Source organism: Capsella rubella, unplaced genomic scaffold (assembly GCF_000375325.1).
Source record: "Capsella rubella cultivar Monte Gargano unplaced genomic scaffold, Caprub1_0 scaffold_1, whole genome shotgun sequence".
Classification (NCBI taxonomy): domain Eukaryota; kingdom Viridiplantae; phylum Streptophyta; class Magnoliopsida; order Brassicales; family Brassicaceae; genus Capsella; species Capsella rubella.
In genome coordinates this window covers 2,927,350-2,952,827 of record NW_006238923.1, presented here as the reverse complement: position 1 = coordinate 2,952,827, position 25,478 = coordinate 2,927,350, and the positions used below count along the sequence as shown (strand labels likewise).

At 35.6% G+C, this 25,478-nt stretch overlaps 5 protein-coding genes, 1 long non-coding RNA gene and 1 other non-coding gene across 11 annotated transcripts; 1 reads left to right on the top strand and 6 right to left on the bottom strand.

Moving 5' to 3' along the window:
* Nucleotides 1–41: 41 nt before the first annotated feature.
* LOC17899182 (cation/calcium exchanger 5) lies at nucleotides 42–2,865 on the bottom strand. The gene is made up of 2 exons (XM_006307108.2): nucleotides 1,765–2,865; nucleotides 42–1,274 (listed from the first exon to the last, which is right to left on the bottom strand). The coding sequence occupies exons 1-2, from the start codon at nucleotides 2,653–2,655 to the stop codon at nucleotides 510–512; spliced, it is 1,656 nt and encodes a 551-aa protein (XP_006307170.1). The 5' UTR covers nucleotides 2,656–2,865; the 3' UTR covers nucleotides 42–509.
* A 24-nt stretch (nucleotides 2,866–2,889) lies between these two features.
* TRNAP-AGG lies at nucleotides 2,890–2,961 on the bottom strand. Its single transcript has one exon. It is a non-coding gene; the product is annotated as a tRNA-Pro (tRNA).
* Nucleotides 2,962–3,078: 117 nt separating this feature from the next.
* Nucleotides 3,079–4,622, bottom strand: LOC17898063 (phosphoglycerate mutase-like protein AT74H). Its single transcript, XM_006303198.2, has 2 exons — nucleotides 3,991–4,622; nucleotides 3,079–3,570 (listed from the first exon to the last, which is right to left on the bottom strand). Exons 1-2 carry the CDS (start codon nucleotides 4,442–4,444, stop codon nucleotides 3,185–3,187), a joined length of 840 nt encoding a protein of 279 aa, XP_006303260.1. The 5' UTR covers nucleotides 4,445–4,622; the 3' UTR covers nucleotides 3,079–3,184.
* Nucleotides 4,623–6,367: 1,745 nt separating this feature from the next.
* Nucleotides 6,368–9,818, bottom strand: LOC17900355 (sugar transporter ERD6-like 3). Its single transcript, XM_006304355.2, has 17 exons — nucleotides 9,516–9,818; nucleotides 9,366–9,428; nucleotides 9,179–9,268; nucleotides 8,959–9,084; nucleotides 8,806–8,871; nucleotides 8,635–8,710; nucleotides 8,478–8,542; nucleotides 8,289–8,381; nucleotides 8,113–8,193; nucleotides 7,938–8,022; nucleotides 7,787–7,830; nucleotides 7,637–7,699; nucleotides 7,478–7,537; nucleotides 7,305–7,358; nucleotides 7,134–7,193; nucleotides 6,916–7,030; nucleotides 6,368–6,823 (listed from the first exon to the last, which is right to left on the bottom strand). Exons 1-17 carry the CDS (start codon nucleotides 9,660–9,662, stop codon nucleotides 6,699–6,701), a joined length of 1,413 nt encoding a protein of 470 aa, XP_006304417.1. The 5' UTR covers nucleotides 9,663–9,818; the 3' UTR covers nucleotides 6,368–6,698.
* Nucleotides 9,819–11,277: 1,459 nt separating this feature from the next.
* On the top strand, nucleotides 11,278–12,537 carry LOC111828694. 2 transcript variants are annotated; one of them, XR_002832490.1, is made up of 3 exons: nucleotides 11,278–11,358; nucleotides 11,513–11,574; nucleotides 12,006–12,537. It is a non-coding gene; the product is annotated as an uncharacterized LOC111828694 (long non-coding RNA). The 2 variants fall into 2 exon arrangements; XR_002832489.1 differs by lacking the exon at nucleotides 11,278–11,358 and having other exon boundaries at nucleotides 11,383–11,574.
* A 2,714-nt stretch (nucleotides 12,538–15,251) lies between these two features.
* On the bottom strand, nucleotides 15,252–20,473 carry LOC17900155 (E4 SUMO-protein ligase PIAL1). Of its 4 annotated transcripts, none has more exons than XM_006306692.2 (17): nucleotides 20,391–20,473; nucleotides 20,147–20,209; nucleotides 19,971–20,046; nucleotides 19,802–19,870; nucleotides 19,593–19,658; nucleotides 19,439–19,521; nucleotides 19,199–19,250; nucleotides 19,050–19,121; nucleotides 18,704–18,771; nucleotides 18,572–18,620; nucleotides 18,402–18,486; nucleotides 18,217–18,318; nucleotides 18,008–18,059; nucleotides 17,858–17,909; nucleotides 17,522–17,638; nucleotides 16,784–17,440; nucleotides 15,252–16,451 (listed from the first exon to the last, which is right to left on the bottom strand). In XM_006306692.2, exons 1-17 carry the CDS (start codon nucleotides 20,411–20,413, stop codon nucleotides 15,648–15,650), a joined length of 2,490 nt encoding a protein of 829 aa, XP_006306754.2. In that variant the 5' UTR covers nucleotides 20,414–20,473; the 3' UTR covers nucleotides 15,252–15,647. The 4 variants fall into 4 exon arrangements, with proteins under 4 accessions (XP_006306754.2, XP_023632999.1, XP_023633000.1 ...); XM_023777231.1 differs by having other exon boundaries at nucleotides 19,053–19,121; XM_023777232.1 differs by lacking the exons at nucleotides 19,439–19,521; nucleotides 19,593–19,658; nucleotides 19,802–19,870; ... (1 more) ...; nucleotides 20,147–20,209; nucleotides 20,391–20,473 and having other exon boundaries at nucleotides 19,050–19,117; nucleotides 19,199–19,430.
* Nucleotides 20,474–21,067: 594 nt separating this feature from the next.
* Nucleotides 21,068–24,858, bottom strand: LOC17899303 (sugar transporter ERD6-like 1). Its single transcript, XM_006306313.2, has 18 exons — nucleotides 24,564–24,858; nucleotides 24,348–24,410; nucleotides 24,135–24,224; nucleotides 23,963–24,022; nucleotides 23,786–23,851; nucleotides 23,588–23,653; nucleotides 23,410–23,485; nucleotides 23,257–23,321; nucleotides 23,073–23,165; nucleotides 22,911–22,991; nucleotides 22,623–22,707; nucleotides 22,446–22,489; nucleotides 22,279–22,341; nucleotides 22,101–22,160; nucleotides 21,951–22,004; nucleotides 21,766–21,825; nucleotides 21,557–21,671; nucleotides 21,068–21,455 (listed from the first exon to the last, which is right to left on the bottom strand). The coding sequence occupies exons 1-18, from the start codon at nucleotides 24,705–24,707 to the stop codon at nucleotides 21,331–21,333; spliced, it is 1,410 nt and encodes a 469-aa protein (XP_006306375.1). The 5' UTR covers nucleotides 24,708–24,858; the 3' UTR covers nucleotides 21,068–21,330.
* Nucleotides 24,859–25,478: the final 620 nt, after the last annotated feature.

Sequence of the window (25,478 nt, the reverse complement as noted above, 5' to 3'; positions counted from 1 at the left end):
CGAACCAGAATCAACGAATTTGTTCTCCTCCAATGCCACAGTTTCGGAGGAAGACAAGTATTTCTCTTTAATTTCAAAAACAATACAAAAGTGTGGTTTATACATTTACCAGACCCAGATAAAGTTGTATTTTATACATTTACCAGACCCAGATAAACAAGACCAGTACAATCAATAGAAAGGTAAACCGGTTCTTTAACCGAATGTATGTAGTATGATAAGTTTGGCATTAAAAACCTGAAATGGGGATATTCAAAATCTTCTCCCAAAAAAGTTCAGCATATCCTTTGCTCTTCACATGTATTCACCATTGATTACCTATCTATCAAACTCTCCTAATCTGACAGCTTTATCACAAGTGTTGTGAAATTCGGAGATTACCGGTTTCCCTCCCCATTGGCTCAACTCAAAATTTTGCCAATTAATTATCTTCGAAACAACAAATATTCCTCAACACTGAAACTCTGGTTGACCCAAGATTATTCACTCCGCAGACTTTACGCATCTGATCAGGTTGAGAAGCTGGCGATGATTAAACTAACTAACGTGAAAACAACATACAGTCCAACAAGACAGATCCCCCAGAATCTCGGAACTCGGAATCTAGACCAGGTTATAACCAACAGAGATCCCATTAAACTAAGCAACAAGAAAACAAAAGCGATCACAATACCTACATGGAATCCAAGTTCGTAAGCGTTTGGATACACATTAGCTGTTTGCATCACCAAGGCTGATCCAAGTCCAACAAGCATGTTAAACATTGGACCAGCAAAGCAACCAGCCATAGCCATTGCCGGCCTACCAGCCTTTGCAACTGCTACATCAGCAACAAGGTCACCAACCGAGTTTCCCCAGGCAAGAACAGTTAGGCCGAGGAGTGCCGGAGGCAGCTCAAGGAGGGTTCCAAGTGCAGCCAGGCAATTAAGGAGCTCACCAGCAATCGTTGATATCCAGAAAACACTCATTATGAAAGCTATAACAATCACCGGCAGTTGCTCGGTTTTTGGTGGTTGTTTTTCGACTGTGAAGTGCAGGAACGCTAGGGAAGACGTCATCAAGAGGACAACAAGCCAAAGTGGGAGATGGGTGTTTGGAAAGAGGAATGAAATTGGGTGGTTTAGTGGTACAAAAGAGTTGCAAGAATATAAAAGGGCAAGAGGGCAGAAAACAATGTTGGCAGAACGATAATACCTAGACCATTCAGAAGGAGAAGGTTTTGGGATAGTAAGGTTCAAAAGAACTGATACAGGAATTTCCCAGATCCTTGATATCTGCAATTAGGCACAGCAGCAAAAGCACTATTAGACAACCTGATGATCTTTTAAAGTTGCTCAAACTTATATATATATGCTGTCTGACAAAAATAAAAGGTAAATTACAGTGACCTGATAGAATCCAAACCAGCAAACTTCTTTAGTCGAATTTCCAAAAGGGATAGACATCATAGATAGACTCGATTAACGACTTTTGACCAGTTCTGAATCCTAAACTCTACAAAAATCCAGAATACCTCAAACTCACTTTGCCTAACTTCTTTCTAAAAATGTTACTTCTCTAGCTAACCGATATAACAGTTGTTCCTGAGCTGTCACCCAGTTAAAATCGCCTAAGCAAGTGAAAATGCTCAGTAACTAGACTAAGACAAAAACTTATCATAATTTTAAAAGTTCTTATGCGAATCAAAAGCTTTATCCACATAATCTAAACTCAGCAGTATAAGAGTTATAAAGCTCAGAGGTGAGTGAAGAAGACTTCAATTACCCTTCCATAAAGCCGAAAAATTCCTGAAAAGTGATGTTCTTTCTCAGCTTTATAACTCTCAAAAGGACCTGCAGCAATCTCACAATCCGTAACTCTCAACAAATCCTTCTCTTCCTCACTGATAACTCTCCCTTTTTCGACATTTGTACCAAAATCCATCCAGAAGACAAAGCCAACGAAGAAAACGTAAAACCCAACGAACCCTACAGCTTGCCAAACAAATATCTCGCCACTCAAGTAGACATAGAACAAGAAGGAAGCAGCAATCAAGTAAAAAAGGACATCCCTAACGAAAGAAGCAGCGTCCACAGGAAAGGGCGCAGCGTAGATGGCTACAAACCCAACTACAAAGGCGGAGACGAAAGTTCCAGCAGATAAGATAGCTCCGAATCCGGTCCGATACTGACCACCACGCAAGGCAGCAACAGAGGCAAACACGTCAGGTGCGCCGTTACCTAGAGCTAAGAGAGTCACAGCGGCCATACTGGGAGAGAGATTGAGGCGATCGGCGAGCTTAGTAGTGACGGTGGAGAAGTGAGTCTGAGCAGTCTTGATGAGCATGTAGAACTGTAGAAGAATGAGGAGAGATAAGATTGGGATCGAGAAGAATAGGTTTTGGTCGAAGATGCAGTAATGGAGGGAGAAGTAGTTGATGACGCCGCCATTATCGTGGGATCTCGAGGAGAAACAAGAGGAATCGGGGTTAGCGATTGAGCTATTACTGTTCGTAGTAGTGGAATCGTCGAGAAGAGAACGAAGAGGATGATGATGATGATGATCCGGGAAAGTGGGAATGGTGGGTGTAGTGAGGAAGAAGAAGAAGATGAGAACGGAGATTAAGGTGAAACACAGAGCAGAGTTTCCAATGGTGGAAGAAGGAATCAGTTCCATGCCATTCAACTTATGAAAAATCAAACAAGAGAGAGAGCCACACTACCAAGTTTTGTAATCGAAAGATTGGATTTTGCATCTGATTCGAGTTTCGCTGAGATCTGATTGTTCCATTCCATGTAAACAAATTAATAAGTTTCTTCTTTATTTCCCTTCATGTGAACAAAACATAAGTCAAATTACCCCACTGATTTCACAAAAAATAGTCAATTCCGAAAACACCTGTAGCAAAAAGGGGCGTTCCGAGAATTGAACTCGGGACCTCTCGCACCCTAAGCGAGAATCATACCACTAGACCAAACGCCCTGTTGTTGTCTACTTTTTCTTTCACCCACCTTTACATAAAACTCGTACCTAATCCAACAAGGACTTGTAAGCATGTTGTTCTATGGAAATGATCAAAATGTGACTGTTCACTGGATCTTGGACCAAATTGATTACAAACTCGATGTTTAACAAAACCAAGAAACAAATACAATGAGATAAATATTTAATTTCCATGCATAGGTACAATATATATAAATAATGATCATTCTTCATCATCGGTCACATCTAACAAATCAAAGTACTCATGAAGATGCAACGAACAATGATCGTTTGATGTAGCACGACAACCATCAACACGATCCATCTGATCATCAATCATATCTTTGGACATCCCCCAAGACAACATCTCTTCTTCAGTGTGGTGTATAGCGAAAGTGTACTCTCCGCTCGCACCTAACTCCATTACCCTGAACTCGCAGTTCCCGAAATTGTTCAACCGCTCGAACTCTTCCACCGTCCACTTGAACCATTTCGTTAGAAACACCCGAGAGGTCAGTCCGTGGGACACGATCACTAGGTTTAGTTCACTTGTTGGATCCACTTGATGCCTGTTCATGTCCACATCTCTCCACATAGACTCCAGAAAACCTTCCAAATTATGTGAAAAAAACCATTGAGATTGAAATTTTATATTGCGATAATTTTTCATTAATTACGAAACTTGATTCTTATTCTAATTTATACACAACTTAATCTACAGTTGCAACTTTCCTAAGTTTTGTTTTTGGTTCCTTAGATTAAAAATAAATTTTCTTATTAGAGTATATCGCATACATTATACTACGCAAGAAACACGAAGACGTTTCCCAAAAATGTCAACAAACTCGACAAAGACGATAACCAAACCAATCAAACTACGTCTTCTTTGCTCATGTCAAAAGTCCTAAACGTAGACTTGACCAAAGACTCGTTTCCGTGATATTTTATTAGATCCAAAATAGTAATTTAATTCTATTCGATATTGTATTCATATCCATTAATTAAAAAAAAAAAAAAAAAAAAACTTACTGGAAACACGATCGTAGACGTCGGCGGCAGATTCGCCTTCGGGGAAACGATAGAAGAAACGACCGAAACGTTCCCTGGTCTCCTTGACAACTCTCATCCTCTCTTCGACCTGAAAATTACCAAAATCTTGTTCTCTGATGCGACACTCTTCCCTCACTCCTATCACGCGTTTCTTCGAGAACCCTTTCCCTACTTCCCTCAAAGTCGTCCTTGTTCTCTCGTACGGGGACACGTAGAAGTACACGCGCCAGTTCTCTCCGCCGCTTTTTGTTGATATGAGGGCTCTCATTTTCTTCCCGGCCTCACGCGCCTGCGCTCTTCCTTCTTCCGTCAGAGGGATCTTGTGATCCGGTGTGGTCGCGTATGCACCTGCGTCTATGTTCCCTGCGGACTCACCGTGACGCATCAGTATGATACGTTTTGGAGGCATCTTCTTCTTCTTCTCCTTCACCATTTTTTTCCCTATCTTTCTCTCTTTTTGGTCGTCGTTTAGATTAAATGGGAATTTATGGAGGAGAGATGGTTATTGTATATAAATATGTATGTATTGTTACAAATTTATAGCCCACCATATGAGACCACGTTCTCAAGAAAAAAAAATACTAACTTTTTGTGTTTTGATCCCACTCTGTTTCCCATTACGCAATTTTGTGAAGGATTTTAGGCCTTAGGCTAAATTAAAATCATGCTGTCTTTCACTATTTGGTTGGTAATTAGTAGGTTGTGTTATTTGCAACAACTACAAAGTCTTCAACCATATATTTTCTTTTTTCTAAATGTGAATGTACAAATTTTATTTGTTTCCCGTCCTAAATTTTATCCCTGCATGAATCGCATTCAAACAACCATCAATTAAGTATTAATCTCCATGCATGTACAACCAAAGGATCCCATCCACATAATATATAGTTATATATGAATTTTTTTATTTTTTTTGGTACGATAGTTATATATGAAATTGATCCGTTCGAATGAATTTCTAAAAGTGAGTGATCAAAATCTCGCAAAATTTGACTGTACAAATATAGACATATCTAACTAAAACTTTTATATTGCATAATTGTTCTATGGGTTTGTTGGCTTTTGTAGAGTGAAGAAGTCGTTGCCTACATGGTCCTTCTCATCTCTTTCTCATCATAAAAGAGAAAATTTCGTTCTCATGCAGTCCCTTTCCGGCCCAATATATCCCAAAGATCATTTGACACAAACAGTATTTGGACCTTTCTATCATATAAACTTTATGTTTCCCCCATTTTCTTACCAAAAATACTGTATCTTCTAAATGAATTGGACTTCCAAGCCCAAACATTTAGAGACCCAATTGAGTTTTTCAAGTCACTCTGTCAGTTAACCAAAACCTTTTAATCATTACTAATTTGATTTCACACTACTCACCATATAAACGTGTAGTGATTTGTGTGTTAGAGTCGCAATCCCATATATGCATATGGTGCATATTATTGACAAAACAAAACTCATTTCACACTATACAATCGTGTATATATAGTGCTTAAATCTTAGTTTCTGTTTTGCTTTTTTCTTGGTATGGTTTTTCATCATCGTTTATCTCTCTCCATTAACTAGTTTTGTTCCTTAAAAAATGGGAATAACTTAATGGAATGGAATAGATTAAGGGCTTTTTACTCAATTGATCATCTACTGAAATATTTACAATAAGAAACACAAGGATGACTAGTTAAAAGTTAAAACAATTAGTAACTAACTAGATATATATTAACTTGCAGTTGATATCATCGATTTGATCTAGAACAACTTTTCAGCTTTATAACAAATAAAATCGACGAGAGATCGATCACGGGGGAAAAAAAAAAAAAAAAAGGTAATTCATGCGATCATTCCCACATGTTCTCTTTATTCCTTTTTGATTAATAAAAATATATAACTTTCTAAAGTGTTCCGTTTACGCCCAAGTTGTCAACTACGATAATTTAATATACATATCTAGTAAGATTAAATAACATCTTGATGGCGTTGGTACAGAAAAAAAAAAGAAAAGAGAGAGATAATTTATAGAATATGTCAAAAAAGTGGTTAATCATTAAAAGGACTGATCTTTATGACTTATTATGCAAATGCGATGCACTTAACCTACCATAAAAAATATGGTTGGCGCATACTCACACTGATAGCAAAAATTTCGATGTTGCTTGCTGTATATCTAATTTTCAAAACCTTAAAAGGAAATAACATGTTTTAGTCACTATCTGTATTTATTCGAGAAGATGAAACTAATAATGAATTCTAATTGTAAAAGGGAAATACTCACAAATCCAAAGTACATATGAATGAGGCCAGAAATATGGAACATATACAAAACAACAAATGAATCCAACAGAATTTTCGAGAAGCAGACAGGTTTCAGATAAGTACTCATGTACTAGTAGAAGTGTACGACTCAAACTCTTTGGTTTTCTTTGTTTTTGGTCCTACTTAAGAAGTAAAACTCTACTGAAACTGTGTGAAAAATACAAGTGAAGCAAAAGGAAAGTAACTTATAAATAAATTTTATAATTTCTTTGTTTTGTTTTCTGTGTAAAATCAATGAGGACTATATATCTATATACTATCAAGAGAGATATCTAAACCTTATGTTCAAGGCCTCCCCTTAATTTTCTCTAATATTGCAACCAAAACAAGAAAAAAAAAAAAAGAATAACTATGAACAACTATATAATAAAACTCAAATCTCATTGTAGAAAATCTGTGAGAGAAGCTTGTATATCTTCCAATGTTCTTCCTTTAGTTTCGGGTACCATAGCGTAAATAAAGGCTACACCCGCACCACATACAGCAAAGAAGATCAAGAACGTTCCTGCAGAAATAATTAAAGATTATATATATACTTCAAATATCAGATAATGGATCTAATATAATTCGAGATGTTTTAATGACCATATATGTTACCTGATGCGTTCCATTCTAGCATGAAGTTGTAGGCGAAAGCTACAACCCAACCAAAGGACCAGTTGGCCAAAGTAACCAGAGTCCCAGCAGAAACTTTAACATTCATTGGGAATATCTGTAAAAATATAAAAATTAACGTAACACTTATTTAGTTATGAAAAATAGAAAAGTTATACATGTCACGTTTTTGTGGAGTTAAATAATAATGTTTTGTTTACCTCAGACATGATGATCCATGGTAAGCCTCCCATGCCTACGGCAAATGCAGAGATGAAACCCTGTATAATATATGATGTAAAAGCCAGATCAATATATGTATATACAAGAGCATTAACTGCTTGTAGTTTCTTGATTATGTCCTATATCTCCAAAAATGATTTTATACATACCACTACACCGATGCATGTGAAAATCGGAGTAAGCTCATCAAGTATGCCATATGACTGTCCAATAAACGGAAAAATAGAAAAAAAAACAAAAATAAGTATTAACGAATAAATTCTGGTAACAGTAACCAAAGTTATGTGTATATCTCTTTGGTAATTATAAACCAATTAATTACCCGAAAACAGAAGGTGAAACTGAGGAGCAAGCAGAACAAGCACATCCCACCATTGGAAGCCTGAAATTGTAAAGATCATTCATATGTTAAAAGGAGATGCTAAATTTTTATTTGCTTCATTTTTGATATTTGATCCAAAAGAGATAGCAAAATGTTTACCAATAAAAGCGGCCTGCGTCCCATTTTCTCAACCAAAATCAAACCCAATAGAGCTTTTGGGATCTACAAAACCAGAACACATGATCATAAGTTTACTACCCTAAGTAAATACATAGAAACTATGCGCATGCGGAGCAGATAGTCACATACCATGATGACTGCAAGAATCATTGAGCCAATGCTGCTTGAAAATCCTGCCATCAGTAAAAAAACAATTACTATATGTTACTCCAAATGAAGACAGTCAATTACCATACATATCTCGTAGCATATGAAACAGAGTATTGTTTTTCTATCTCACCTCCTTTGTCAAACACGCTACCGACATAATACATAAGTCCGGAGCTTCCAGAGAGTTGTTGGAGAAGCATTAGCCCCACACCAATCTACACAAAATGTCAAATAAAAAAGTAAGCAACGATACAAGAAAAACCAAAACCAATTTTTAAGACAAAGACGTTTTGTAATAAACTTACAACAACAGATGGAGCATATCTTCTCTGAAACAAATCCATAACCCGCGATTTTGGTCCTTCATCGAACAACATCATGGTTTCCTAAATTCCCAATGACTCATTAGTCACGTTTTGTTTAAAACATCAAAATTTGGAAGAAAAAAAAAACAGAGGAGATGTGTGAAAAGTTGCAGTACTTTGATAGTGTTGGCTTCTTCAGAGATATCTGCATCATCTCCACGGAGAAGTTGTAATGAAGCTTTACATTCTTTTTCACGTCCCCATTTGCCCTGCATACCAATATAAACCCATACTGAATCATTATACACAGTTTTTTTTATATATAAGAATATCAAAATGGACCATTTGTTTAAGCAGAAACATACGAGTAGTCTAGGGGACTCTGGAATGAAGAACAAAGTCACAACTTGCAAAGCACATGGAATGAGACCTGAGAGACAGGAAACAAATAGTAAAACTTAAATCACACTCTGGCTTGAAGAATTACATGAGATCACTTGCTAAAAGAAACATGAAGCTTACCGATTAGCGCCAGTTTACGCCAATGAATAAAAGTTCCAATGACGTAGTATAAAGACAACCCACAACTCTGCATCAGCTGTAACGACATTTGAACAATTTTTTTAGTATATTACTAGTATTTTGTATCTTTTTCTAAACTATTATTTCCATATTATATATTCTTTAATTTACCTGATTAGCAAATACAAACGCTCCTCGGACATGTTTTGGTGTAATCTCTGCGATATAAACAGGTATCTGGAATGCAACAGAGTTAACATAGAGTCAGTAAAAAACAGGAGAAATTTGATGTAAAAAGAGAGTTTAGAAGAAAAGATTTATTACCACGTAGCTTAATAAACCAACAGCAAATCCTGTGGATAGTCTTCCAACATCAAGCAACATCGAGCTCTGCGCGAATGCTACTGCAGTCCAACCGAAGATGAAGAACACTTGAGCAAACCACATTGTCTGTCCAAGAAGAACCAAAACAAAGAGAAAAAAATCATCAGTACCATGATCTAATTCAGACATAAGTGGAGGAGTTTCAGGTTAAAATATATACCCCTTTGCGACCCATGAGATCTGCAACCTTCCCGCTGAAGACGGCACCAATCATTCCTCCGAAAGTCATGATAGAACCAAAGACAGAGTACTGAAAGTAGTATAGAAAACAGAGCAATTTAGAGCAAAGACTTTTGGAGGTTGAATTGAAAGGAAGAAGAATCATATAAAAATGGTTGCTTTCTTACTTGTGCAACAGAGAGGCCTAAATCATTTACGATCCCAGCTTGAGCAACTGATGAAAAACCTGCCTGTAAGATACCAAACCCACCACAAATGTTCTTAGTATATTCACCGTACAGAATAGAAAGATTGAGAAAGAAGATGATGTGACTCACGGCACAGCCGAAGCAGAAAGAACCACAAACAGAAACGAAGGTGCTGAAGAGCACAACAGCAGTGATACGACACTCGTTGATGTCGTTTTGGTTCTTCCTAAGTAACAAACCAGCTTCCAAATTTCTAGAGTTGTCCGACATCGTCATCTTTTAACTTATTTTCTCCTCCTCGGGGGGAAAAACAGAGATAGTTTTGTATATGCTTTTATTGGGGAGTATGAAAAGGATATGCTTTTTATTGGGGTATTTGTATTTCCATTATAGAGGACTGAGTGAAAAGCTCTCTCATTTTATTTATATTCCTTGATTAATGGAGGAGGAAAGCCAGAGGCCACCTTCCCTTCTTTTCTTTTGTGTCACGTTTCTCTTTGTTTTTCTTTATATAAAAAAAAACAGGGTACGTGTTGTTTTTTATTTGCATATAACAATTCTATTGTAATTGTACTTTGTTTTATATTATTGGCCGACTAAGTGTATGAAATCAGTTTAATTATAAAAGTTGTATATATGTGATTCATCAACATCATCTTTATCAAATTGTTTTCTGTTCTTTTGACATAGTGGGATGCTTAATGCTTAGTTTCTTCTTTATTCCACTTTAGGTAACTTTGAAGGTGGTGGTGGTCCGTAAAATGAATCAAAAGCCGTAAATTTTGTGTGTGATGAATAAGATACATGTAATAGTCTAGGTACACTTGTGAATCCGTTTTGAGTGTGTTCTCCGGTATTTTTAATTCAGCCTGCTTATTGGGGTTTGTCTTTTGGTCTGTTTGTAATTTTGTATATATATAAATTAAAGAAAACTATGTAACTATTTTTCTTCCCAGACTGAAACGAATACATGACACATGTTCTACTCTTTATCTAATTGATTTGTACCGTAGAGCCTAGCCAACCAGATAAGAGATTTTTAAATACCACATACTCCGAAATATTTAAATAATTATAATTGAAATATATTATATATTATTTTATAATTCTTCGCATAAATGAATCGAACCTATATTGAAAAACCGGTTTAAGTTTTTTTTTCTTTCTGGTTTGCATCCAAAGGTTTCGGTTTGTCTTTTGGTCTACTAAAGAAAGAAAAATGCAAAAAAAGTTCATGTCACTTTCTACCGTTATCCAATTTTTATCTACAAAATCAGGGATATGTATTTTTTATCCTATCCGTTGGGTTTTAATTAGCCAAATTAATAAATAGTTTGCGATCTTTTTTTCTCTTTTGACCATTCGTTTAGTCATGTTTGATTTAGAATCCGATACGACACTTCTACACATATCCATATTTTTAATTATTCAGATTATACAATCCGGACAAAGTATGCAACAAATCCATCGTCTGTTTCAATTTTGTATCGTTTTAGAAGTATTTTTCTGATTCGAAATTGTCTAAGAAAATATCATCTGATTTTACCCATATATAGTCCACATTAACAGAACTGCAATTACCACTTATTTATTTTTAGTAAAATTTGTTTATAAAGTCTAGTTCAAATTGTCAAAATTTGAATTAAAAGTTGAAACGCAGATATATTTATATATTAATATATATATAGTATGATGGAGAGACTTGAATATTCTAGATAAGAATAAAAATATAATATATCTTACGTGAATGATCAATCTAGATATATACTTCATACGTGGTTAATCTGTTCATCACAAAAAAAAAGTCACATGAGTTGTCACACTTGGTATAGTTTCATGCAATAAATATAGTAAACGCGTTGGTGGAGGTTCTAAGTTTACATATAAAGGAAAAAAAAGAAAAAAAGAAGAAGCAAGCCGTGCACGTTAGCTATTGCGTTAGAGTAGCCAATGACACAACTCAACATTCCTTGTAAGCAAATCTAGATTACTACTAGCTACTATATACATTTCAAATGTCTTACGTACGTTCAAAACGGTTTCTCCGATCCTCACACTTCATATCTTCTTATGACTTTTTTTTTTGTTTTCTGTCAATACCTAATTTTGATACTGACTGCATACAGACATATTTTGTTTCTAATTGTGGAAATCATCAACAACCTTTGAATTTCCTCCGAGGAAAAAGGTATTTATTGTCCTATATTTTCTCAGTCTATTTAATCAAAAGGGAAAATTAAAAGGGGCATTTTAGGTGTTTTATCGAAATAAAATATAAACACATACGGTTTAGAGGAATGGCTAAAGAGAATAGAGAGAGAGAGAGCGATCGATGTTCATTATGTAGCCTTACAAATGTGTCAATTATATATGAGAATGAGGCTCACCAAAATCAATAAATAGTAAAATACAAATTAAAGTAAGTAATGATGAACGTTTATTCATGATCATCAGTACTATCACATGTTTACGTTGCCGCATGTAGAGGTAACAGGTTGAACGCACGCTATAAAAATGGTTGGTATAGGTAATGGTATTTGTGTGCACTATTGCATCTCAATGCTGGGGGCTGCCGATGTTTATGTTTCCTTTTATTTTATTTTATTTTGTTGTTGTTAGGAAAGATTGGATATGACCATAAGACCCTTGGTTTTAGATGGCGGGAAAGTGTATTCATAATCCTGCTATTAACTTTGAGAGGCGCTTACGTACGTGTGGTGGAGCCGTTGATCCTGGAACTTCGTGTTTTTTTTGCTTCACATGCATGATCGGTGTAACAATAACGTTAGGATACGTCAGCCAGCCGATAACAAACATGGTCATTTTTTATTAGCCTCTCTCTATTGATCTTCTTCTTCTTCTACATAGCTAGCAGCCATGACAAAGGAAGTGGTTGAAAGATTGGTGGTAGAGATGCACGTAATGGCAAAGAAGAAACACTTTTAAATGGTCTTTATATTTTGAGATGTATTGATTGACTAGTAGTATCTTTTTCCTTTTCTTTGGTCTTCAGAAAATAAAGAGAAAAAGGCAGTAGCCAGTAGCAACGACGAGAATAAGTGATTATTCTTCAGTGATATTAGGACAAAAAAAGTTAGTGTGACTCATATACATCTTTTTTTAAGTATCATAAAAGTTTGGGATTCTTTAATGTTTGGCCTCCTTTCAATGACTCATTTAAGATCTGCAAGTTTTTTTAGTCCGTTAGTTCCATTCCATGTGACGAATAAAGTTTGTTCTCCCAATTAAGATATGTAATTGTGACCTAAAAGAATAATCCCAATAAGGTGCCAAGATTTGAATCAATTATTATTTTGGTCTATTTTTTTTTTTTTTCCTTTTCAGAGTGAATTGGTCTATCTTGTCTCCTACGAGTATGTATAAACTAATTTGCCTTCGTATTTACTCGCCTTAATTAAAAATATTTTTCTCACGCATATGTTTGGTCACTGAAATATTTTTAGATATGACTTCAAAGTCGTGTGGATCTGGAAATTTACAATCTCAACAAACATGGTATTTGGAGAACAAACAACGTAACTCATTCAACTCCGACTCGTTAAATTCAACTAGTAGAACAACAAGCGAGTCAAAATCAATTAATACTGGCTACAAAATGGACGTCTTTAAATTTTACATGTTTTTTAATCAAGGGATGGTAAATAAATTTTGATTGTTGAAACCGACGCAACACCCCAAATTAAAGTGAATATTAATCAATAGTACTAAGTAATAAATTAATCAATTGATTTGGATTATGTGATATTCAAGATTCTATGATGTTCAAAGTTGGAATGAATAACGCCAAGAATGGGAAGAGATTTGGTTTGTTCGTTTGAACCGAGATAGATATGATAAATCCAGCAAAACAAATACTATTTACTGAACTCGATAGTAGCCCGACCTGTCTAACCCAAATTAAACTATAGTATTGATGAGAGATTTCATCAATCTATAACGGCTCTTATAATCACTAGAGATAACAATTTTTGAAAAACCATGCATAAAGCAACAGTGCGTATGATAAACTCGAAAACTATCAAAATCTGCTACGTAAATATGATGTTTATATGTGAAGGCTTTTTAAAGGAGAATCGAGTGATTCTCATAAGGATCGCGAGAGAATCAATCTTGTACCATATTACATGAGTCTTTTTACAGTCATATATAAATAACTTGGGAGTTTTGTTCTCCAAAGAAAAACATAACAAAGGTTAAAGGAGTTAAACTGATTATTATCTGCGATTTTGGTGCAACTAGGGTTCGTTACTTCGTTTATATGTGAATTACTTTTAAAATATATAAAAGAAAAAACTGTACAAGCATGGGAACTTGGGAAGTGACATAAAGAGAGTGTTACCAACAAGTGGAGCTTGAGATAGAAAACATAATCTTTGTTATAGATAAAAAGGTGAGTACTCGATTACATGTACACCTTTGTCTAATTGGAATAAAGAATAGCTTGGTACATTGGATCCGTTCTCTCTCTGTCTCTCTACTTCAGATGCACAATATTATGCGGGTAGATATACAAATTAACAACATATTCCACGAGATTGGCTATACATACGTCATATCGTCTTCTCTCATCATAAGATAGAATAATAAAAGAGCTTTGCTGTTTGTAAAAAAAAAATAAAAAATACAGAGAATAATAAATGAGTTTTACTTGTTAATAATAGTTCACGTTTTTGGTATGTTGATTAGCGTACCTACTAATATAATGAAGCACGACTTCAATCTCTAAATTTGACATAGGTTCAGATTTTAATTTGGTTAGTGATGAATTGTAACTACGATACTAAGAAATTTTGCTATTGCAGAAATATATATGCCGTAGTATAGGGAATAGCAAAAAAATGTTTCAAATTCATTATAAAACTTTGCGCGAGGACATATAACAGGATAGGAACTGTATCTTTAATAATTGTCACGATAGGGACCAGCTAGGACCACCGATATGGGCATAGTATTCTAGCTTTCTTTCTTTCTCGTGGTGCCTCATCTCACATGTAGAAGACCAAGTTACTCTAGCTGATGCATAGATTGATCATTAGTAGGAGAATCGATCGAACCAGAAGATGATGGATGATGATCTTCTCATTTAGATTTGTGCGTTTGGATTCTTGCATTAGCGTTTTTTTTTGGTATGGTTTCATGTGGGATTATATAATTTAGATGATATACCGACGACCATCTTGTCTCTATTTTACATTAATTCATATATGTTATATGATCATGTTCTCTTGTCGTCTTTCGTGTATTGAACATTCCTTCAGTTATCTTATTTACTCTACTTGTAATATTTTAAAAGACAGAATAATTAATAAAATGAGCTCTGGTGTTATTTGAAAGAATATTTGAATGAAATTTTATTATTTTTTCTATCAATAGTTCACGTTTTTAGTATGAAGAACAGCGTACCTACCAATGCACGACTACGATCCACGATCTATTTATTTAAGTTAGGTTAGACTTTCAATATTGATCGGATACATACTTTCAATTCAAAATCAAGATTTGATAAAATTTGAAGTCATGTTCGACTGAAACACACACATAAAGCACATGAACTTATCTAGTGAAATAAATAACTCTATAACCTGCGAAGGTATTCAAACTCAGATGACATATTAGTGCGCAAGTATTTTACACTATTATAAAACGCAACCTTAAAACGAGGAAGACTAGTGCGAATTATTTTGGTTGTTAATATATCATTTATTTGAATGTATCTATTTTTTTACGGCAAAAAGTTTAATTAAATTTCACGTCACCTATATTGAATTGAAGAGTAAACTGGTAGATTGATCGCTAAACAAGCAACATTAACCAATGATAACTAGTTTTGAAAAGAAAAACAAATTTCTCGAGCGCTCATGATTATATTATGTAGTAGGGAATCAAGGGGGACATGTATCATGAGAATAATAATACTCGTGATAACAAGTCAGGACATGATAGGATAGGAATGGCCAGAGCTCATGTATGTTGAGATCTAGGGACCACATAACAAACATGGTTATGTGAGCTTAGGTTTCTCGGTCGATCGGTCAAACCATACCCTAATCTGTCATATTAAGTGAATTTCAAGAATACGCAACATCGAGAACTAGAGCCCCTTATATGCACCGTAAGCCTAAAGCGGTTAGTACCAAAAAAGGAAACAAAGGGCTTATATACTGTGACTACTGACTGATTGTGTTAGTGATGCATCCTATTGCTATGAACCGCGTGTTACATTCTCTAAGTCATCTGATATCACCATGTCTCGGGAGGCATTGACCAAAACGACCCTGACAACCCAAGATCCTCAGCCACGGGGATTGAACTGGTCCCAGCTTGTGTTTCGTTAGTACCAACGGGATAACTTGGATGCAACAGAAATTCTTGAATCTCATCAGCTACATTATGAGCTGTTGGCTGAGGTGGATGAAGCCTTTGCGCTTGTGATTGAACCGGCTGTGTAGGTCGAATGATCATATGGTCATATCCCGTACCAGGTGCTAGGCTGCCTCGCATCCGGCTCGGTGGGCGCCAATTTGCAGTGTTACCAGGAGTCAAATTTATGAACTCTTGTGATGAGAACTGTCCCATTGCACCACCAGGATTATGTCTTTGGCCGTTGGCCCCTCCGTAGTTGACAGATGAAGTTTGGCGATGTGTAATGGAAGATGGCATTGGTCTTGGCATGGGTATTTGCTCGTGGGTCCCACCGTAGTTGACAGGTGAAGTTTGGAGATGTGACATGGAAGATGGAATCGGTCTTTGATCGGCGATCCCTCCGTGGGTGACAGGTAAAGTTTGGAGATGTGTAACGGAAGACGATATAGGTATTTGGTGGGCGTTCCCTCCATAGCTGACAGGTAAAGTTTGGAGATATGTATTGGAAGATGGCATTAGTCTTCTGTGGGCATTCCCTCCGTAGTTAAGTACAGTTTGGTGATGTGTAATGGAAGTTGGCATCGGTCTTAGGTCAGTGTTCCCTCCGTAGTTGACAGGTAAAGTTTGAGGATGTGCATTGTAAGATGGCATTCGTCTTTCCTGTGCAGGGGGGGACTGGCTCTGATTATGCAAACAGATAAGAATAACAAATCTTCAGAATTAGTTCAAAGAAGCAAGGAATTCATGAATAGGAGAGATTAGAGATCAGAATCCTTCAAGTCCCAAATGGAGGTTAAGATCAGGTATATGTTCTAACTTTCCTAGACCAAAGTAAATCTGAAGCAGTAACATGTCCAAACCGTTCTATTTGAATTGCCCATAATTTCTGTTATAAGTTGTATTGGATTGCGCTAGTTGAAATGTACAGCACGATAAAATATCATTGTAATGCAGCTTCACAAGATAGTTAAGCGAGCAAACAAAGAACATCGGTAGGATAATATATAACATACCTGCATCGTATAATGATGTTGAGACAGAGGCGCGGATGGAAATTGAGACTGATTGATGCCACGTCCATGGATGTGGTTCCATCTCTCCATCAAATCAGAGGTTCTTCCTACACAATTTCTAAGGGGCATAACATGTGAGCCTTGAAACTGAGAAGACTGAGCAACAGGCATTGATGTGCCAAAGCTTGCAGCATATCTATCTTGTGGAGATGAGGTTGGTGCGAATGTCATGGGCAAGGCTTGTCTTGCTGCTGAATCTTGGGTGTTTACTACTTGTGGTAAGTTCATGAATTGTTGCCCATCAAAGGCATTCAAAGTTTGTGTCAACTGTGGCAGTGTGTTGATTGAAGCAGAAGACTGGTTAAGCATAGTATAATCTGTAGCAGGCTTATGCGAGTTAACTGACTGACCCTGAATCTCATATATACAAGGATTCTGTTCATGGACTTGAATGCCACTGAATGTTTCCGTTTCATTCTCATCTCTAGGAAGATCCAAAACCGTAGGCCCCAAGTTTATGAAACTATTTGGATCTCCATGGTCATGAGTGGTTTCCGGCACAAGTTCCACGTCCTCGTCGTTTTCTGTTGCAACCGTCCATGATCCATCAGCAGAGATAACCACATCAGCAGCGTTACATCCCACCTCTTCTAGAATCTGTGGATATTGGACAAGATTATATATTCAATGTAGGATGTACAAAGATTTATCACTAAGCAACAACAATAAGCTACCTGCCTTTTTCAGTTTTTGATCTACACAGATATCAGTGTAGCAAACAGACTGATTGCAATGCGGGCAGCGCCATGATGGTCTTCTCACATTCATGTTGACATAATTCGAGAAATCAAAACACTACAGCAGAAAATAACATGTCAAAACAGAGATAAGTAAAATATCTCTATAGATTCTAATTTTGCTAAACCCAAGCCCTTTTTCTAATTTTATTCAAAATTAAGGAGGTCACACACATTTATAACGAATTTAATTAAATAATTCTTCTCACGATGATCTAAAGAATGGAAAAACAAAAAGGATCCTATTATTACTTATGCTTAACAGAAAATGCATCACCTGAAGATGTTTACAGACATGACCCTTCACAGGAAGTTTGATACGCGTTCGGCTGTTATAGTAGTGATGATTAAATCTTATAAGGTTGAGGTAACTGTGAAAGCAACTTCTTAAGATATAAAGCTACATCGGAAAAACATCCCGGGATACCTGATAGGACAACTGAGAGATATCCTTGATGGCCCCTCAATTATGTCACAATCTACAGCAAAATTGGAAAAGACAAACAATGGTTGATCTGTAAGTGGTCTTGGAATACAATTATATGAATGCATACAACTAAATGATTTGATGACTTCATATGTGGAACAGTAAGCGGATAGTTTCTACTCCTAGTGACTAAATACTTTTGGATATACCTGAGTTTGATTCAATGGCTTCGGGGTGAACATAATCTTTCAGCAACAGTTTGTCGGGCAGCGGTATGACATCCATCAAAGCAATAGCAATTAAGTAACTACCTATAACAAATGGGTAACAGTCCATTATCACTGAAAATGAGGAGAGGAACTAAAGATGATCAAGAAAACTTCATTGAACAAACCTCCAAAACAGCCTATTGCTTGTAGAAGATTCGCCCCAACGTTGAGTAGGGGAGTAACATCCGTTGGAAGCTGCGGCCCTGAATCCTGAAAAGAAGTTACAATAACCAATTACTTGCATCATAGTAAGTACTTCCAAATAATATTCGAGAAACAACCGAAAAGCACAAACCATTGACATGTTAACTCTCTTGTCAACGCCCTTTCCATTCAACAAAAAGCTGTAATATATAGACCAACATGGTTAAAATACATAAACTGCTCACAAACATCCAGCAGAAAAAGGAAAGCAATCCAACCACACCTGACTTTTTGCGGATGCACAATACAATTAGACTTGCTTATGTCCTCTGTGCGGACAACAAATAATCCCTACAGAGCAAGCAAGATTCCGTTATAAACCTTTGAGCATAATTAGCAGTACATAAACAAAGATTTAAAACTATAAAATGCTGAAGTGACGCGACGAGCAAAGCTCAACGGTAAGCTTTGAAAGTACATTCATGCATCTTCTTACCTAATTGCAGCAGGAGAAACCACACATGCATAATATTATATGAGCATCAAGCATATTTACATGCCACGCAAAATCTGGTACCAAGGCTAGCACAGTAATTAAATGCACTCATAACTCAAATTGCAATACATACCACCTTCTGTTTACCAGAATAGGGGATCTTCTTTGAAATATAGAAGTCCTTCATCAATATCTTTGATTCTGGCTGCCACAAGAAACAAATCTAACTAAAGCACACATAAAAAAAAAGGTGCTAGAAACTAAATAAAAAAATAAAGTCACCTTGGGCTCAAAAGAAACAAGAATATGCCCCAGCTTCACACATGGATAGAACCTACAGACAGAAAGAAGCAGAGCCCAGAAAAGAAAAAAAAAAAGATTTTGATTTTAGTGACCAAGTCTTCTTTACAATAACAGACTGGTACGCTTAGTAATTTGAAATAACTGAATGAACACACATGAGGAGCCGTCAAATACTCAATCCTCATAAGCTAAAAATATCATAAGAAAATCGAAGTCTACCTCTCTATGACCTGCGAAATTAGAGTGACAGGACTATCTACACAAGGAGTGACATTTTCAGGACTGCTGAAACTATTAGACAGCTGAACAAGAAGAAAAACATCATTAGTAACACAGAATCCTGATTCAGAAATTCGGCTGGAAGGAAACATACCAAGTCTATGATAGCCAACAGTTGTTGAGTCTCTTTCTGCGGGAACCACCCAAGCTGACAAGCACTCTGATAGAAAAACATAGACACAGTATTATTCCATATACACCTCAACTAAGTAACCAATATCCAAATAAATAAATAAAACTTGTATGAAATTCTGCCTCAATGACTTTAGCTAATGTTACTATACTCTTAAAACTCTGTATTACCTTGGCTGAGATCATCAGCAACATTATCACAGCCCTCGTTTGATAATCATCATTCATACGGTGGAAAACCTGCACCACATAACACAAGAAAAACAGCAATATGAGCGAGTAGCATACAAAACCCAAAAGGAAGAGAAGCACCTTGGGAATATTCAAAGAAAACACAAACATTGTTGAGGAGGACTAAAGCCAGGTCTTGAACATTCCCTGGAACTTCATCTTTCCCAATAGCTGCATCGATTTCACTGCATTTCACCCCCCAAGAAGATAAATTCTCAGTGAAATTGGAAACCCAGAAATGCAGAATTTAGGGTAAACGAAAGATGAGTAGCAGCGGTTAAGTACTTAGCGAGAGAGATGCAGAAAGCTTGAAAGTCCTTGGTGCTGAGTTCAGCACGAAACCCAAACCTAAAGGAGACGGTAATTAGAAAGATTGATTGTTATTAAAATCACTCTTTCTTTATTTATATAGAAACTATTTAACAATCATTATCATTTGGATAAACAATAAAGTAAACCAAGAAAAATCAAAAGTCAAATGATAGAGAGAGACAAATTAGTATACAAGAAATGAGAAGAAGAAGAATACCTAGAATTCGCCGGAATCACCATTTTAATCTCTGGGGATTCTCTTCTCCGAGAAGTCTCCGGTGAGTTAAAAGTGACTCTAAACCGACATAACACGGGCCGCCAGGAGTAGTAGCTTACTGCAATTTATACTTAGCAGTTTACTCCTCAGTGTTATTTAATTTTACAGCACGGTCCTCGTACTTCTTCTAGTTATTACTAAGTTACCCTACTAGTTTTACTAGCCATAGTCTTTCTCGTTAACTCCTAGTCCTAGTCAAATATGATATATTTACATAAATCATAAATTTTGCAAACCTAACGTTAATCTACAGTTAAGGTTGACGACGGTCTATTTACCTTCCTTTATTAACGTTTCCTAATGAATGTGTTAATCTAATTAAGATTTGTAGATAGAGCTCACTAATCACAGTTTTAAATATTAGACCTGTCAACGAGTGCAGAGATTTTTCCTAAACGCGTATCATTTACCTAAGTTACTAGAAAACGAATAGTCACCAAGATAGAAAATAGACCATTCAAACCGGGAATGCTGGTTTGGTTTTTTTAACCGGTTTGATTTTTTTTTGTTTCTCTAAATATAAAAAGTGGCAATTGATGTGAGTTACATCCAAGTGTCATAAAGTCCCCACTCCCCACTTCTTCCATGATTTTTCGATTAGTTGATAAAATAATGCATGCACAAAATTAGGCAAAATTAATAACGGTTATTTACACACAGAATCACGTATATTCCAACTTGTATTTTAAGAAAGAAAAAAAAAATATTGTACAATTACCAAAGCAAGAATATATAATTTGAACTGGCTCGTAAAACTGGAAAATCCAAAATGACCGGAAAATAGATTGAAAGAAAAAAGAAAAAGAAAGATGAGAGGTTATGAAGTCTCACGTCGCAGCCATAGCGAAACAAGGATCAAACAAACATTGAAGCCTTAGAATTAAGAAAGTTGTTGGCCTAGTGATGTTTGAATCTCTTCAAGTGTTCGGCCTTTGGTCTCAGGCACCAATGTCCATACAAATACCACTGATACTAGAGAAACTCCAGAAAATATAAAATATGTTCCTGAAAGTATATTATTATAATTATTTCTGTTAGGTTCTGTAGTATTTTTTTGAAGAATAATAAAAAAAAATTAACGTCAAATTGATGGGGTAGGATTTTACCGAAAGCACTCCATTGCATCATGAAATTGAAACTAAAAATGACAATCCAGCTGAAAAACCAGTTTGACACTGTTACGAGGCTACCGGCGGTGACTTTCACGTTCATCGGAAACACCTGCCAATCATATTAACGAATCAATTATGTAATTTTCATACTATAAAAGTAAATTTTTTTTTTTAGTTTAAAAAAAAAGTAAATAAATTGATACCTCAGACATTATAACCCATGGTAGTCCACCTAGACCAATCCCAAAGGATAACACATAACCCTGTTACATACATATATATAAGACTTTTGTTAATCATTCTTGTGGTTTCAAACCAAGTAGTAGTAGATAATTAAAATACCAAATCAATTAAATTTAAACCGGTTGGCCTATTGTCATTTACGTACCACTAAACCGACCATTAAAATAGGAGAACAAAACTCCTGAAAATCACCGTGCTTCTGCGAGGTGGTTGAAAACATGACACTAATTTTAGTCTGTAGAAAACTAAAAATCCATAGAAGGTAGAAAGATCTAAATGGTTAAGAAGACTAAACCTGAAGATAGTAAGAAAGGCCAATAAAGAATGAAGATATGCACAGTCCGATAGATGAGCTCTGCACACACACACACACACAAATATAAATATATATCAAAAATCACAAAAAATAATTTTTTTTAATCTAAATTAAGAAAACAATAATGGAACTGTATCGAACATAATGAAACTATTACAATCAGAAGTGGTCGGCGTCCACATCGGTCGACGGCGAACATGACCATTAAAGATTGCGGTACCTACAAAACAAGAAGAAGAATAAGTTGTATTTTAATTAAATAGGTTGAAATATATAATCAAAAATTAAAAATACATAAAACCATTAAACAATGTTCTGTTTTACCAAAATAATGGCAAGGATGGATGTTCCTATGTTGCTTGGAAAACCTAATAATAACGCAAGACAAAAATAGTATATATGATTAAAAATCATGAGATGGTATTGATTGTTTGATACAATAGTAGTAGTAAACCAAAGTGTGTGACGTGCCCTCTGGAAAAAATGTTAATTATGGTTTACCGGCTGTGACAAAAATACGAGCAGCATAAGCACTTATCGCGGAACTCCCGCAAAATTGTTGCAATAGCATTAGTCCCACTCCAATCTAAACCATTTCCAAACAAAAAATTATAAACCCAAACATTCAAGTTGATTTAATTTACTCTATGGCATAAGGATAGTGACATGCATATTTGTATTTTTATTATATAAGTTTGATCATCAATAGGTCACAAAAATTAGGTAATATATCTCGGTCTCTTCTAAATTATTTGTATAAATAAATGATTGGTATTAGATGAGACTTACAATCAACGGATGTGCGTTTTTCATATTGAACAAATCTCTTACTCCACTTTGAGATTCTCTTCTAAAGGTTTCCACTGTTTCCTGTTTCACATAAAAAAAATTAGAACTTAAACCAAAATATGTATATGTAGCAAAGCATAGTACGTAAAAAATAACAATTACTCTGATTTCAGCTGCTTCTTCGCGAAGATCACTATTATCTCCCCTTAGTCTCTTCAACGTAAATTCAAGCTCTCGATCTCGACCATACATCGCCTAAGATGAACATTATTTATCCGTACTTAAATACAGTATTCAACAATAAATACATTGGAATTAAAAGAAACGGTAAGGGGTTGGAAGTTACCAGCCATCTAGGTGATTCAGGAATAAAAAATAAACATATCATTTGGATACCACATGGGATTGCACCTACTCAAAGAGTAAAAAGAATCATAAGTAAGTTTAGTAATGTGTGTTAAAATATAAACATTGTTATGATTTAAGATATATAGTTTACTTAAAAGAGCTAATGTTCGCCAATGGAAAAAGTTCCCGATGAGGAACATGAGTGAAATCCCAAAACTTTGTAGCAACTACAAGTGAAACCCAAGATAGTAAAATTATAATTAAAAATATCGAGATTTTTGAAATTATAAGCTGCATAATTTGATGAGATTTGTTTTTTTTTTCCTTACTTGATTGGAAAAAGAGAATCCTCCACGAAATTTTTTAGGTGTAATTTCTGCTATATACACAGGCACCTGTATATTTTTGATGAATCGAAACAACAAGATGGTGTAGAAAACGAGATTAACCAACAACGCTCGTATAAATAAGTAAATAAATAAAGACTTTTGTCGTTAAAAAAAGGAGGATAATTAAAAGTTAATTACCACATAACTAATGAGACCAACACCAAATCCCAAGAAACCTCGTCCAATATTAAGCAGCATTTTATCCTTGAAAATAATCACACACACAACTCAAATGTTAAAAATAAAAACTTTAGAGAATCTGTCCATATAATAGTGAACATGACAATCGTATTTTTTTTCTGGAGAAGAAAAAACCTGTGCAAACGCTACAGCGAGCCAACCAAAGATGCAGAAAACATCGGAGATCAACATTGTCTGAGATGAAAGAGAGATGAACAATTCAAACGTGCATATTACGTCATACTTACTACTAAAGTAGTATAAAGTAGTACAACAGTAAAATACGAAAGGGAGATTTAGTTTTGACCTGACGACGACCAATAAGGGCAGCGATTTTTCCGCTAAACGCGGCCGTAATCATTCCTCCCATTGTCATTACCGAAGTGAAAAACGAATACTTCAAGTTCACCAAACACACAACACAAAGTCGACAAAAAAAAAAAAAAAACACACAACACAATTAGTAATAAACAATATTGACATGTAATAAATTACTACAAGACAAATAAGTTGGGCTTACATCTACAATGGAAAGTCCCAGTTCTTCCATGATACTGGATTGAGCAGGCGACGAATATGACATCTTCCAATTATGAGTCAAACACAAAATTAGGCCTCAATCATAAAATCCGATCTTGAGATAGGTTAATCGAGAGATCCATAAGAAACACAGTAATATGAATGAACATAAGCTGGAAACTTAAAATAAAGAAAGAAAGAAAGAATGAAAACCCACAGCACAGCCATAAACGAAGGATCCAGTGACAGCGACGGAGGTACTGAGAAGAAGACCAGAAGTGATGGAAGATGAGTTTCTTTCTTCTTCTTCTTCTTCTTCTTCTTTTTCCACCAGAGGGGTTTTGATACTTCCAGATTCCATCTTCTCTGCTCCTTCTCCTTCCTATTCTTTTCTTTTCTATTCTTTTTTTTTTCGGTTACTCTGTACTTTAATGGTCTTCAATCTTTAATTTGGCAATGGCTCATTGGTCTCTCCCATGTGAACAACTGTTGCATAATACGTTCTTCGGGAGTGGAGATATTATGATTCAACTAATACTATTTTTTTATATTAGATGCCTAGATGGTGTATCTAGATTTTTCTTTTCTGGTCGGCCATATCATATATTATATAAAAGATATAAATCCTATTGAATAATGAATAGAGTTTGGTTGGTTACATCATGCAAGTAATAAACAAAAGTATATTCTGTCTGTCATAACAAATCCTTTAGAAATGGAGAACCAGCTCGAGAGGAAGAAGATGTTTCATGAGTGCACTTGTCTGTTGATCCGATGAGAAGATGTGCAAGACACGAAGCGCCTTTGCTTTGAGAATCTGATCTTGGGTAAAAATTCCGATTCCAACGTACAATGTGTTTGTGTAAAAGAGAAGTACGGTGGTAAATTTAAGAATTAACAGCGAGCGAATTGATTACCGCTGTGTATACTATTTACCTAAACTTAGTAATCAAATGGGTTTCCCGATTCAGGGTCTAAATATATAGAATAAATAATAAAGGTACTTAAATGGTGAATGGTTAATAGTTGAGGGAGTTTTAATTAAAATCGCTTTCTTAGAAACAGATGTACGGACCAAAACTCACACAATTTAAAGGCTTCCGATGTGCCATGCTGGCAATCCGCGTGATTT

What these genes read in the sequence shown, in the direction of transcription:
- LOC17899182 (XM_006307108.2), bottom strand. Translation starts at nt 2,655, where the DNA reads ATGGAACTGATTCCTTCTTCCACCATTGGAAACTCTGCTCTGTGTTTC. An exon ending in TTTTTCGGCTTTATGGAAGG is followed by an intron (nt 1,275 to 1,764) that starts GTAATTGAAGTC and finishes GCCTAATTGCAG; the next exon opens with ATATCAAGGATCTGGGAAAT.
- LOC17898063 (XM_006303198.2), bottom strand. Translation starts at nt 4,444, where the DNA reads ATGGTGAAGGAGAAGAAGAAGAAGATGCCTCCAAAACGTATCATACTG. An exon ending in CGTCTACGATCGTGTTTCCA is followed by an intron (nt 3,571 to 3,990) that starts GTAAGTTTTTTT and finishes ATAATTTGGAAG; the next exon opens with GTTTTCTGGAGTCTATGTGG.
- LOC17900355 (XM_006304355.2), bottom strand. Translation starts at nt 9,662, where the DNA reads ATGACGATGTCGGACAACTCTAGAAATTTGGAAGCTGGTTTGTTACTT. An exon ending in TAGGCCTCTCTGTTGCACAA is followed by an intron (nt 9,269 to 9,365) that starts GTAAGAAAGCAA and finishes TACTACTTTCAG; the next exon opens with TACTCTGTCTTTGGTTCTAT. An exon ending in TCACATGCATCGGTGTAGTG is followed by an intron (nt 7,194 to 7,304) that starts GTATGTATAAAA and finishes TATATTATACAG; the next exon opens with GGTTTCATCTCTGCATTTGC.
- LOC17900155 (XM_006306692.2), bottom strand. Translation starts at nt 20,413, where the DNA reads ATGGTGATTCCGGCGAATTCTAG. An exon ending in ATTTCGCAGGTCATAGAGAG is followed by an intron (nt 19,251 to 19,438) that starts GTAGACTTCGAT and finishes TTCTGTCTGTAG; the next exon opens with GTTCTATCCATGTGTGAAGC. An exon ending in TTGTTTCTTTTGAGCCCAAG is followed by an intron (nt 19,122 to 19,198) that starts GTGACTTTATTT and finishes TTCTTGTGGCAG; the next exon opens with CCAGAATCAAAGATATTGAT.
- LOC17899303 (XM_006306313.2), bottom strand. Translation starts at nt 24,707, where the DNA reads ATGGAATCTGGAAGTATCAAAACCCCTCTGGTGGAAAAAGAAGAAGAA. An exon ending in TTGGTCTCATTAGTTATGTG is followed by an intron (nt 23,654 to 23,785) that starts GTAATTAACTTT and finishes AAAAATATACAG; the next exon opens with GTGCCTGTGTATATAGCAGA. An exon ending in CATGGGTTATAATGTCTGAG is followed by an intron (nt 21,672 to 21,765) that starts GTATCAATTTAT and finishes TATGATTGGCAG; the next exon opens with GTGTTTCCGATGAACGTGAA.